Source organism: Helobdella robusta (genome assembly GCF_000326865.2).
Source record: "Helobdella robusta unplaced genomic scaffold HELROscaffold_9, whole genome shotgun sequence".
Classification (NCBI taxonomy): domain Eukaryota; kingdom Metazoa; phylum Annelida; class Clitellata; order Rhynchobdellida; family Glossiphoniidae; genus Helobdella; species Helobdella robusta.
Genome location: NW_008705512.1, coordinates 3,868,345 through 3,882,868, shown reverse-complemented (window position 1 = coordinate 3,882,868; position 14,524 = coordinate 3,868,345). Strand labels below are relative to the sequence as shown.

The window sequence follows — 14,524 nt, the reverse complement described above, 5'->3', positions numbered from 1 at the left end:
GTATTAAGTTTATAACCATTCTAGAGTCACCAGATTTTGTATTACAAATAAAACAATTTTTTTTAAATAAAATCAATGCATAAAGCTTATAGGTTGTTTGAAGAACATCGTGTCGAAATTTTCATTTCAACGCTATAACATACAAATATACCTACGGTGTATGTCTATACATTCATATAGGATATACGCTGGATGTGTGTGTATGTTAACGACTGCTACCAGCTGTATAAATACAAAATCCTCTGCCATTTTTGCATTAGTGGATAGATGATGGAATAGAATATTGCGTCGTTATTATTATTGTTGTTATTACGTTGGTAAATGTTGCTTTTGCTGTTGTTGTTGTTGTTGTTGTTAGTGTCATTGATGTTGCGGTTGTTGCTGTTTTTGTTGATGTATTTGATGTTTTTGTGACTGTTGTTTCGGTTTCACTTTTTAAAATCGTAGTTTTAAGTGTTACAAAATATTTTCTTCATACATATAGTTTGTGACGTATATGTTACTTGTTATTTTACATTTTGATGACCTACTCAGTAGTTTTAATTAGTTTTCTAATATTTAAGTTTAATTTAGTGAAATTGTAACAAAATTTAACAATAAACTCACATTAAATTATCTGAAATAAATCAAATTTGGTTCTTCAACAAAAAAGAATAAAGGAAAACAATGAGATCCGTTATGCAAAAGAAGAAAAACCCCAACGACAACAACAACAACCAACAAATGTCTGAACAGCCAGAACTTTTGAAGTGCATAAATCTCGAAAATATGGATGTCTGGTCTACCAATTTGTCATTTGACAGCGGTCATTATCATCGAGTTAAACAACTGCGACCACAACTGCAGCCACAACTACAGCCACAACTACATAATCAGCCACAGCTACAGAATCAACCGAAACTACAAAATCAACCACAACTACAAAATCAACCACAACTAGTACAAAATCAGCAATCAACTTTACCATATCACCGACAACAAATTTTTAAAAATCAACAAAATGTATCTAAAGATGCTGCTAAGCAATCTTTAACGCAGCACTTCAATACTCTTCAATATTCCAAAAATCAACATCAACAACTACAACATTCTTTACAACAACAACTGCATCGACAACAACGACAAAATATCACCCCACAACAAAACTCACCAACGAAAGCAACATGTATTCATTCGTCTTGCTGCACGCATTTCAAAAAGCCTTATCAATTACAGGATTCGTTTAGACCGTCGTTGGATTCAAATAGACCGCCGCTAGACTTGAATAGGCTGCCACTGGATTTGTATAGATGGCCACATGACTTGTGTGGACCACTATCAAAAAATATGACTCTACCTTTAAATGTCTCAAACAACAATGCCGGTTTCATATCTGATGATAATTTGAATGAGGATGGAAAAGAAAAGTATAACAAACATCATCTCATTCATGCAAAATCGTTTACAGATTTTGATCAACTGGATTCTGCTAAAGGAGCTACTTGTTGCGGAGATCGTTGTTGCCACGTTGTCGTTGATGACATCATCATGAACAACAACAACAACAACAACAGTTTTGTTGATGAAATATGCAACAACAATTTCAACAACAAACTTGATACCAGTCTGAATAATAACGCGAAGAGCAACATTAACTGTTGCAACAATGAATGTAGCAACAACTGCAGTTGCAATTTTAACCACGAGACGTCGTTTAACCAGCTCAAATGCAACACGTCTAGCAACGAAATTGTCTATGACATCATCAACAACAACAAAAACCAATCCAGCAACAACAAAAACATTTTCGGCAATAACGTCGACAACAACTCATGCACAAGCATTAATATGATCAGACGCAATTATTCTATACCGTCAATCGCCGACCAATACAACAACAACAACAACAATAATAATAACAACAACACGGCAACTACAACAACAACCAGCAATACGCCCGACACTGAACAACCACAACATCAACATTTGCAACAACAACAGCAGCAACAGCAACAAAATCTACCGATATATTTTGTGAACAATGAAGTAACCAAATGTGATCCTAGAGACGAAGCCAGGTAGGAATGCAGCGATGTTCTTTTCTCTCCACACTTTTCAATTTACTTTCTTCACATCCGATCACTTTTCTGTTTTTTCAAATTTCGTAATGAAAATTTTTAAACAACTCTTGCACAGTTTTAATCATTTGTCTATTTGATTAATAGTTTCTAAAAGAAAATTAACATAGGCAAACAAATTTTTTTTATTTCTACGGCAAATCATGCAGTGCAGAAAACATGGCCCCCACAAGTTTCGTCTTCATCATGGATAGATTGAGCAACGTTTGTTGCCGCAAGAAAGTTGAGCAACACTGCAACATTGTTCGTCAACATCGCAGCAACAACAACCGCAACAACAACAACAACAACAACACCAGTAACTACTCCGACAGAGAAAGCAACGACCACGCGTTCGCTTACGTACGTGAGATGACGTCATACACGCCTTGTCATTTTTGCAGTTTCGGTCAGTGTATGGAAAGAGGAAAATCACGTGATCTGCGGAATGACGTCATTGAAGAAGTACATCTGAAAGAAAATTGTGATGACGAATCGAAGAGAAAGAGCAGCGATATGAATTCAAAATTGTCGTGTTTCCGTTCCCTTTGTAGTCGCTTTCAGCGCTGCTGCTGCTGCTTCAATAATTACAACCACAAAAACAAAATCAACAACCAACAAGCCAACGATTTCGTTAAAACAACAAACACAATTAAAACAACAAGCATTACAAATGTAAGTGGCAGCTGTATAAACAACAAACACACAACCACCAAAAACTCTACAAATTATAATAGGAACAACAAAAACAACAACAAACACGACGACGACAGCAACAACAAATACGACAGAAAGTACGTCGTGTGTTCGTGGTTCCTCGTCGGTATTGTGGCGAGTATTTGCGGCATATTCGTCGGTACTCTCATGCAGAACCGGCTACTGTCCGTACGCGGGAATGCACTCAAGTTCAGTTAGTTTCTTTTCATGAAAAAAAAAAATTATAGCATCCATAAAAAATATAACTACATATTGAAATATAATAACTTCGTCAACAACATCATTTGTAACATGAAGTAACATGGTAGAACGTAACGGAACACGGTACAGTAAGTGGCCTGTAACAATATAATATTATTTACTACAAAACTGCGTGTAAGCTCAGTCGCTACCGGTACAATGTCTCATGGCGTTATTGCGCGATGACTTGGTTTGAATGCTGCCTGTACGAAAATCAAGCTCGAATGATGAGGTGCTTGCGTGTGCAGACAAAAGATGTGTATGTGCGTACGTGACACACGTGCGTCGTGTGGCGTGGATGTCGCAGTCTTTTGTGGCTGGCACGAAAGTTCAACTGTAATCATAGAACAACTTGTAAGCGGATCAGTTCACGTCGAAGTTACGTAATGAAAAAACAAAAAATAACACAGCACGAGAAGAAGACACAACGCAATATAACTTAACACAAAACAACAGAACACAAAGCGCGCTATAACACAATATGACACACTATAACACAATATAGTACAATATAACACAATATAACACAATGTAACTCAATGCAACACAATGCAACACAATGCAACACAATGTAACATAAGGCCATGAAGCCGTGCAGAGAAACAGAAGCTGGCTTGATGAGCGTGAGTGGGATTCCTTCTCATCCGAAAGATTAGTCTCATCATATTCACGCGATGACGATGACGACAGAAATCTTGATGGCAATGAAGAAGATGATGGTGATGGTGATGAGGAAGATGATGATGATGACGGCGTAGATGATAAATCGGCTTCAAGTTAGATAGATGTTTGAAATGTGCCTCGCTGTTTTTAATGAATTTTACAATGCGATATTCTTGTTTCTATGTTTGTTTTCCGCTACGCAAATAAGGTTGTTGTAATTTTATTTTAGTTACGTAATTTTTTATTTGCCATGTCAAGTACTTTGATCAAAATATCCATTTATCTGTAGGAAAATCTGTTTGCAACCCGGTGTGAATTAACCAAACTTGCTGAATTCTTTTCGAACGGTTTATTAATTTTTTGTCTCTAGCGCAAATGATTAATACATCAATGACGTCACAATATTTCAATCCCACTCCTGCCAATAGGGAGTGCCTGAACGACACGTGACTGAAAAAGGCGGAAGTGACGTTACACGTGTAGTATGGGAAGCGAACAGCGAAATTGATTAAAGTTTTTTTTTCTAACGATTGTTTATAGTTGCAGCAGTTGCAGTTGTAGGTGTGGGGTTGCAACGATTTGAAACTACTTCATGAAATAATTTTTGTTCTTTTTTTCTGGCTGTAGCAGCAGCAATATTAGTAGTGTATGATAATAGTAATAATAATAACAACAACAACATCTTTGACGTAGATTAAGCTATCATGAACAATGACAACACTTTAGTTTGGAAGAAATAATTAAACCGTAATAAGAAGAGTCATAGCATAAAAACACAACACAGCCCGCATAAACTCAACAACAATATTACCAACAATTACAACAACAGCAACATCAACTGGTAGTAATTTTTTTGAAAAAATAAACAGCTATACTCGCAAGCGGCACTATTTTACGCGTCCAATTACTTGATTGCATATGCCCACTGCGGTCGTAATAATAATAATAATAAAAGCTTATTGACAGTAGCATTTATATGAAGCAATCTCATCAGATGAGCCAATAGCTGAAGCATTAGGACGCGCGAACTACTTTTCGATCTTTTTTCTGCCTTTTAGTTTTTCTTTCCTTGTTTCATTTTTCAAGTTTTTTCCTTTCCAACCGTTCAATACAACTCCGTTTAAATTTGATTTTTTAACTTTTTATTTTGATTAAATTTGACCAACAAAAATGAACAACACAAACAAACATATTAAAAAAAGGGGGATCAAAATAGGCCATTAAAACCCGTGATTCCTCAGAGGTACCATCAGCATTTAAATCATTGAACATCAAGCTAAACATACAAGTACAACTGCAAGAGACATCAATGATTCCATCGACGTGTATCCATTTTAAAAAATGCTTAACGATGCTACGCTGGGTTTTCCAGAGGTTTATTTTCAGATTGACGTCTGGGTTTTTCCCGGATTTTAATGGATGTTCCCATTGTGAGGACCGCCTGGTCACGTGATGATGGTGCGCATCCTTTTTGCTGATGGTACGATTTTCATCATTGCTTATGTGCTGGTAAATTTATATATATAAACATGTATATATATACATTTCAAAATTCAACACTACTTTCAACATTGTTCAACTTTTTTATATTTCTTTTATCTTTCTTTTTAATTTGTTAATTTCAGAGAAATTAGACATTTTATTGTTTTTTAAAAATTTTTATTAAATAAATTTGCAAATTTATTTAATAAAAATTTTTAAAAAACAATTTGCAAATTTATTTAATAAAAATTTTTAAAAAACAATAAAATGTCTAATTTCTCTGAAATTAATAAATTAAAAAGAAATATAAAAAAGTTGAACAATGTTGAAAGTAGTGTTGAATTTTTGAAATGTTGCGTTAACAACAGTCTGTTACCAAAATATATATATATATATATATATATATATGTGTGTGTGTGTGTGTGTGTGTGTGTGTGTATGTGGTGTTGTGGGTGTATGCGTATGTGGTGTGTGTGTGTAAAATTTGAATTATAATTGTCAATTTGGAAATATCAAAAATGAAACACAAGAGTAGGAGATAATGTGAATGGGAAGATAAATGGATGAATGGAAGATAACGGATAAGAAAAAAATGAATGGAGAGAGAGAGAGAGAGAAAAAAAAAGAGAGCCAAGCAAATAATAAACCAAATTAAAAAACATTTAAAATATATATATATATATATATATATATATATATATAAAGAAAGAAAGAAAATAAAAGAGAGAGTGAGAGAGACAGAGAAAGAGAGGAAGAGCAAAAGCAAAGATTTATAGACACCTTCCAAGTTGCATGCAAATTGAAATGTCCATTGAATTTATTGCAAGAGAACACTAAATATTATTTCCCTTCTATGTTCGTGTGCCACTGCTCCCAGTTCAGTCAGTTCGTTTTCACTCTCTCTCCCTCTCTCTCTCCCTTTCTCTCTCTTTCTCTCCCTTTCTCTCTCTCTCTTCTCTCTTTCTCTCTCTCTCTCTCTCTTTTATCATTCAAATCAGTGTTATTAGTTATTACAATAAATATTGATAATACAATTCATAAACTTATTATATGTAGAAATATATTTTATAAATACGAACACATACATATGTGTTTTGTGTGTTGTGTGCGTGTATGTATGTGTGTGTGCGTGTATGTGTGTGTATACGTATGTACGTGTGGTATAAATAGCGCGTAATGTGAATGTACGTACGTTTTATAGGATATTATTGCCTGTTTTAAGGTGCGTGTTAAAGTGCTAACGGTGCTAAAATGAAAATAAAATAATTCACCAGTCTGTGTCTGATGTAATTCTACCACCTATATATATATGTATATATATATATTTATATATTATATATCTATATATATATATATATAATAAATAAACAAAAATATACACACGCACACGCACACATGTTGATGTTGAGTAATGTATATATATATATATATATATATATATATATATATATATATATATATTTATATATTATATTATATAATATATATGTATATATATATATAATAAATAAACAAATATATAAAAATATACACGCACACGCACACACACACCCACACACATGTTTATGTTGACTAATGTTAACCTTCTCTGACTCTTTGATATGTATGTCTCCTTCGATAGCATTTGAAAGATGTTACTTGGTGGTTCTCATTAATTACGCATATTGCTCGTTTTTGTCATGTTTATCAGTTGGAGAAGTATTGTAAATTTTTATTTTGGACAGCTTTGTATACGTATATGTGTATGTGTGTGTGTACGCGTATGTGTGTGTGTGGGTGTTTGTATGTGTGGGTGCGTGCATGCGTTGTATGTGTGTATTGTACATATGTGGTGTGTGTACAAGTTTGTTTTTGTATGTATGAGTTTTGCTCGTGATGGCATTTTAAAAAAATGTTGTGAAATCTGTTGTGGAATTGGTATTTTTATTATATGTTTTTTTTTCTTACAATTTGTTTGTAAACATTTTAAACAAAACTTTTGCTGGTATTATTGAACCTAATCAATCATGGCGTGTTATTAATTAAATTCTTCTTCACGTCCTTGAATTCGTCTGCTACATGCAGCGTCATAACAACTATGGAATTGTTGATAACGCGAAAAAGTTTCCAAATATTAAACATAGGTGAGTGCGTGTGTGGCTATGTGTGTGTGTGTGTGTGTGCGTGTGTATGTATGTGTGTGGCTGTGTATGTATGTGTGTGTGTGGCTATGTGTGTGTATGTTGTGTGTGTATGTTAATGTGTGTCTTCATACACATACAAATAATACAAGCAAAAACACATAAAAATCATTGCGCGATTAAATTAACTTATAAATAAAAAAAATTGAAGATCTATAAAAAAAAGCAAACATGTCAAAAGTTTAAAAAGCACACACAAATAAATATAAACACACACACATACATTTATACACACACACAAACATCCAAATAAACACACACATACATTTGCACATACACACAAAAGTTTACAAACATACATTAATACGTACATACCTCACACATACATACGGCCAATGTCTATTGTCAGTGTATGAGTTCAACCTGAACACAGCAGAAAACACGGAAAATTAAATCCACCGTTATAGGAGAAAATGGCTTGGTCTGTCTGCGGGTTTGACTTCACTTAACAATTGTTAAAAAATAATTTTATTGTAGAAAATAATGATAACATTTTTACAATCGTCAATTCAATTATATGATAAGTCAAGCTTCCATTAACCAGTTAATTAATTAAATTGATTTAATTAGTTTAAAATCCAATCCTCTATCATAAGGTACCTATTCAATCACACTGAAATTAAGTTTAAATTAGGTTTGAATGATTTTTTTATGAAAATAAAGAAAAAAAAATTGCCATACTCTGACTGCTATACTGGCAATTTCGCCTTAAGGACATTTTAATTGTTACAATTAATCTTGATTGATGGATGGATTATTGGATGGATAAACGAATGAACGAACAAATGAACGAATTAGAAAATGAATAAATGAATGAGTGGTTATACTTTTTTTTAATTTTGCAAGTTCAACCTGTTTGATTTGATAATTTTTTAATTTTATTTTTATAAAATCAATAGAGTATCAATTTTAATGATGATTGTAATTTTCATGATAGTATGAAAAGCTTGTGTTTGCAGTCGAACTCTATGAATACGTTTTAGGATTTTATATAGAGCCTGGTGCTTAAACCATTCAGCTACTGCTGTTGTCTCGTTACCAAATCAATTTTTATGTGTAGCATCTATTGAATTCATTAACAAATAAATTGCAATGAAAATTACAATATTTTGAAATATTTAGAAAAATGTATTTATTCACTGTTTACATAAATCAGAATTTTTCTTGATATGTATTTGTACGCTGGCAAACAAAATGCTCGACATTTCTGCCCTTAATATTTTGTAGTCGGCACCACTAAGCAAACCAGTAAGTTTGTTTATTTGTATATTTTTATGTTTGCATATTTATGCGTTTGTATGTTTGTATATCTGTATGTTTGTTTCGATACATGTTTGTCAATGTTAAATTTGTATATTTTTATTATAAAATACGTTTATCGTATGTGTGTATTTTACATTTCTGTCAGATGTTTGCATGCTTCATACGTTATTTATTGGCACGATTAAGTAGTCGTCGCGATTTTGTGGCCACTGTCTGCGCGTGTGTGGTAGTATGTGTGGTCGTATATGTGTGTGTATGGTGTGTGTGTGTGTGTGTAGTTTTGGTGTGAGATGTATGTATGTATATCTTTTTAAAGATTGTACGTATAGATACAACTTGTATAAAATTATTTTTTGAGAAATTTAGATACACATCTATTTAAAACACAATTCATTTTTTTACAGTGCGTTTATGTTTATTGCTTAGAAAAAAATCTGCTTTCCATAAACGCTCCAATCATACATTTTTTTTACACCGAAATAAAACCACACAAGTATACAAAGATAGACACAAATACAGACACGAATAAAAACCGACACACACAAAGACAGAACCGCGCAGGTACAGACAGACAAACAGACAGACAGACAGACGGGGACAGACAAACACACAGAAAAATACAAGTGCATCCACTCAATTCCCCACTTGCATCATGGCTTATGAATGACAAAACGCCTTCACTCCTCGCCATCTCAGATATATGAGACAACACGCAAAACACACGCACACGCACGCACGCAAAAACATACGCAGTTGGTCTCCAGTGTTAACGCAGACATAAACACATTCTGCCATACCATTCATAACACGTAATTTAAAAATCAAAACACAGTGTCAAAATCAGGCATGCTTACACACGCAACCAGTCCTACTGCCAAACAACTGCATACCAACACAACACAAACACACACACATTCATTTACACAAACACACACACGTATGCTCCACAACACGCACATGCAACACACACACGCACACACACATGTGCAAACACCAACACACAATCTCACAAAACATATTTATGGAATGTTCATCAAAGGCCGGAATGGAAAATCGATCGATGCGATCTCGAGAAAACTTAAAAGCGGCCATTTTATTTGGGATTAGCAAGATGGCAGCCAAGATGTCAGCCAAGATGACGATGTTCTTAAGATCATTCACCCACAGCTGCTCTCTGACGTCAGAGGAGGTTCATGTGAATGAGTGATGAATTTATTTCACTGCTACATGTATGTTGTAATACTTTGTGACACTTTCTCTCTCTTTCTCTTTCTCTATGTGTATCTTTGTGCGTGTCTATTTGTATTGGTTAGTGTTTGTATGTGTATCTCTGGTTGGTATGTCTTTTTAGACCAGGGTGTCTCAGTCGGATGAAAAATATCCGACTCCGACCGACTCAAACCGAGTCCGACCGAGTCCGACAGACATTCTGTTTTAGACATTAAATTGCAAGTCCGAATTGAAATTGAATAAGTAAGCTGGTATGAATGCGAAGTTTTTAACGTGTCATTTGTAGAAAAGCTGCAATGTCTTGCATAAAAAATAGCGCTATAAAAATTTGAGTGATTAATTGAATAATTGATATTGGCTTTTACTAACTTACTTATTAAATGTTAAATGATAACTCTTTTCTGTAATATTTTAAATGACCATAATCGAAGTTACATTTCTATTTCCTTGAATTCCTTGTTTATATGCCAGTTTTTCATTAGTTTTATCAGCTTTATAGTCAGCAATGTAACTATACTCTTCATCTTACAGGGGATCTTTTTGAATTTGAACCTACTCTTTGCAACAGCAAAACCAAGCACCCATTATACCACCCAATTAATATCATGTTCTTTGTTCCAAATATTGACATTGAACCTCTTTTTTTTATTTATTGCTGATTTTGTTTGAAGAAGTTTTAAATTTAATTTTGATAATTTCCGCCAACGGCCTCTGGTTAGTTCGATAACTTAGAAACGACTTTATCTCAAACCCCCTGTTGCATATAAGTTTATTTCTTCTTTTCTTCTCAGCGGTTTTTTAATTATAAGTGACTGATGTTATCACCTAGAGTGAGCTAATAACAATGATAATAATCATCTTCGTTATCATTTGGCCATCATATCTAAATGGTATTATTTCATACACATTCACCATTTAAGACATCGTCGTCGTCGTCGTCATCATCAATCTATAATCATTATAATCACTACCATCTTCACCAACACCACAATCATCATTATCAGTAGCAGCGGTCAGCAAAACAAACCTCATAAAAATTTCTTGACCATTCTGCGTTATTATGTAATCCTAACAAATGTGCACACACACATACGTGGGCGCAATCGCACATCCACACTCGCTTCCCATTGGATGACATTTTATCCCAACCTGACCTATTCTATTTCTTTGGATAAATAGATGGATGAATGGATAGTTGAAAAAATAGACGGATGGATAGTTAGATAGGTAGATAATAAATGCTTGAATGGAAAGCCAGTTGGCTGGTTGGATGAATGGATGGATTGATAGAAGATTAGTTTGATGGTTTAATGAAGGATTGATTCTATTTGGATAGATACATGGCTGGATAATGGATGGATAAAAAATATACAATTAGATATATGGGTGAAATAGATAAATATATAGCTAAATTGATATATGGATAGATAAACAAATAAATTGATAAATGGATAGAGATATAGACTTATAGAACTTTGAAAAATTTTACTTTCCATTTACATTCCTTCCAGTGTGCATAAGTACTTAATCCATTTGTATCATTTTCCATTAACCCATTGTTACCATAATAGCATAATTTCTTAACAATCTCTAATCATACCCCCAATGCATTCGTCATCGTTATTATAATTTTACCCTCATCAACTTAGTGCTACTTTTATCATCGTCATCATCTTTAATAGCATCACATTTATCATCATTCGCGTTATTATCATCATCATAGTCACCGTCATTCTCATCACAATGTAGTGACTTTGACGACGATTTTTTCTTGAAAAAAATCTTCTTCGAGGAAACAAATACAAAACATCACCATCATACAATTAAGGAAACATATTTACTTTGGCAATCACATCACTAAATTATTCAACTAGCTAAGTTTTTCACACAGAAAAAACATTCTCTACCTTCTATCGTATACAATTAATCAACAAAAATATTCACACAAACAGAGACACACACACAAACAGATACACACACACACACAAACAGAAACACACAAACACACACACACACAAACAGATATAATGACAAGTCCAGGTGCATATTTGAAATGATCTCTTGAGTAAACAATACAGAGCATGTACTGTTCTGTACACATGTGCTATTAATACACACACACATACATATAATATACATAATATAAACATACACATATACGTGTACCATGTGTATAATATGTCAAAGGTCACTGTTTAAACATGACGTCATGATAGATAACTTCATGTCAGCTTATCCATTGATCTCTTTGAAAGGTTATAATGTCCGTATTTATTAAACGCATGTTATTGATTGTTTTGTTTTCAATTGTAGAAATAGTATTATAAAGGTAAGAGGTAGAAATAGTAGCACCTCTAGTGGCGTAGTAATAGTAACAGCGTCATCACAGTGTCAATAGTAGTAGAAGCAGTTGAACATCAGTAATTTTAAAAGTAATAATAATTTCTTGTACTAGTAGTTGTGTAGTAGTAGTAGGAGGAGTAGTAGAGTAGTGGCTGGTAGTAGCCACAGAGGAGTAACTGCATTAGTAATGGCAACGGTGTCAGTAGCTGTAGTAGTAGCAGCAGTATCATCATCATCATCATATCATCATCATATCAGCAGCAGCAGTAGTAGCAGTAGTAGTAGTAGCCGCGGCTGTAGTAGTAAGAGATGATAATAAGGTGAGTAGGTAATAGTTGATGGCGGTAAGTAAAGAGTAACTGGACATTATCACGTTGCAGATTATTTATTCATGAATGACGTACCAGCCAACGACCGTACATGTTTTCGTGATTAATTGGAAGACACATCACAACCAGTGCACGCACGCACGCACGCACACATGCACACACTCAAACAAACACACACACACACGCAGGCAAGTACACATACATACGCACGCACACGCATTACGTACAACACATACTTACACGATCCCAGATGATTTCTTCTCTTTCGCTGTTTCTACCTCTCTACATACACACACACACATAGAAGCACACATACACACACACACGTAACATAAAAGCCACACAACAACAGCAACAGGCAAACAACAGCAACATACAAACAGCAACATACAAACATCAACATACACAAACATACACTTATATACATACAAACGCAGGTACATGTATCCACACTGGCACATACACCCATACACATTGCTTTTTTTATTTTCAGTTTTTCTTCTCTCCTACTTGTTATTTAAATAATGAATCATAGTACGACGTCAGAGACTGATCCGATCGCGTCACAGTGACGTCATAATTAAATTTAAGTTTGCATATTTGAGGATGTCATTTTTCGTTTACGTTCGTGCCGGTGCTGTAGCTGTTTTATTTAATTATTACAGAAAATAAATAAATAAAAAGATCACTTAATTGAAATAATTAATTTGTAAAAGAGACAAACTTGCACAACAACAACAACAACATACAAACAATGACATACAACATACAACAACGACATACTGCCAACAACATACAAACAACAACATATAAACAACAACATACAAACATCAACGTACAAATAACAGCATACAAACAACAATAAACAAACATACAAACAACAACATACAAATAACAATATACAAAAATACAAACAACAACAACCATTACAACGACAGTCACGTGGGTAGTTTACAGAAGAAAAAAACTTCATCATTTCGGCTCCATTCATCCTTCGACCAATTTTTCCTCCTCTTACTCTTCATCATCATCATCACCACCATCATCATCACCATCACGGTCATCCTCATCTTCAAAAGCATCATCCACAAAAACATCATCATCGTCACCATCAACATCATCACCCTCCGTATCGAAATACTGTCTGATCGACCAGCCCATGACCTTCCACGAAGCCCAAGGTCGTTGCCATGACCTCCAAGGTCATCTGGCTCACGTGACAGACCTCAGGGAGCAAGTTTTTCTCGAAGATTTCATAGATGATAGGCTGAAATCAAAGAAGAAGATGACGACGACGACGACGGCGGCGATGGGTGGTGGTCATAACGTTGAGGCGGCTGCAACTACCACCATGCGAGGTATTCATCGCGTGCTGTTAAATGTCTGTGCGAAACTGTATATTGTATTTATGTGACGTGACAATGATTATTAATTAGTTGTGATTTTTTGCAGTTTATAATCGGAAACTGGCACACACACACACACAAATACAGAATTACACAAATAATGTTTATTAAAAAAATATTAATTAAAAAGAAATTTTGTAAACACTAAGAAGAGGTTATTTGTTTTGCCGGATTTGCTTATTATGCAAATTTCAATGCATAATAAAAATTATAAAAAAGTTAGTTTCAAGTAGTTTGGCGCTAAAAGTGATGGATTCCTAACCAACACAAGCAAAATGCTCTTACAAGATGGCAATTTGAATGTAAATTGCGGGTTTTTTAATTCAGCAATGGCTGCTTTCGTTTGAGTAAAATAAATAAACGACCCCGACATGATTTGAACACGCAGCCTTCTGATCTGGAGTCCGTTGCGCCACGGAGTCTTGCGTTAACAACTCATAATAACGACTTTGATAACGCTATCTAATCAATTGAAAATTAACAGCTGTTATGTGTTCACATACTTTTATACAAACATGTAACATACATGTTACATACATACATACATACATACATACATACATACATACATACTT

At 34.2% G+C, this 14,524-nt stretch overlaps 3 protein-coding genes across 3 annotated transcripts in view; 2 read left to right on the top strand and 1 right to left on the bottom strand.

Annotated features, from left to right (window-relative positions):
- Positions 1 to 666: 666 nt before the first annotated feature.
- HELRODRAFT_166311 (hypothetical protein) lies at positions 667 to 4,628 on the top strand (the record flags this gene model as incomplete). The annotated part of the gene is made up of 6 exons (XM_009033268.1): positions 667 to 2,057; positions 2,267 to 2,561; positions 2,719 to 2,771; positions 2,870 to 3,006; positions 3,635 to 3,829; positions 4,546 to 4,628. The coding sequence occupies 6 exons, from the start codon at positions 667 to 669 to the stop codon at positions 4,626 to 4,628; spliced, it is 2,154 nt and encodes a 717-aa protein (XP_009031516.1).
- Positions 4,629 to 8,799: 4,171 nt separating this feature from the next.
- On the bottom strand, positions 8,800 to 11,009 carry HELRODRAFT_166310 (hypothetical protein; the record flags this gene model as incomplete). Its single annotated transcript, XM_009033267.1, has 4 exons — positions 8,800 to 8,854; positions 9,624 to 9,815; positions 10,034 to 10,119; positions 10,899 to 11,009. 4 exons carry the CDS (start codon positions 11,007 to 11,009, stop codon positions 8,800 to 8,802), a joined length of 444 nt encoding a protein of 147 aa, XP_009031515.1.
- A 1,029-nt stretch (positions 11,010 to 12,038) lies between these two features.
- Positions 12,039 to 14,524, top strand: part of HELRODRAFT_166309 (hypothetical protein) — a gene marked incomplete at both ends in the record, with an annotated part of 6,539 nt that continues 4,053 nt past the window's right edge. The window contains 3 exons of the mRNA XM_009033266.1: positions 12,039 to 12,058; positions 12,732 to 12,735; positions 13,700 to 13,901. Of these exons, the coding sequence (XP_009031514.1) occupies positions 12,039 to 12,058; positions 12,732 to 12,735; positions 13,700 to 13,901 (226 nt within the window). The remainder of the gene's footprint in view (positions 12,059 to 12,731; positions 12,736 to 13,699; positions 13,902 to 14,524) is intronic.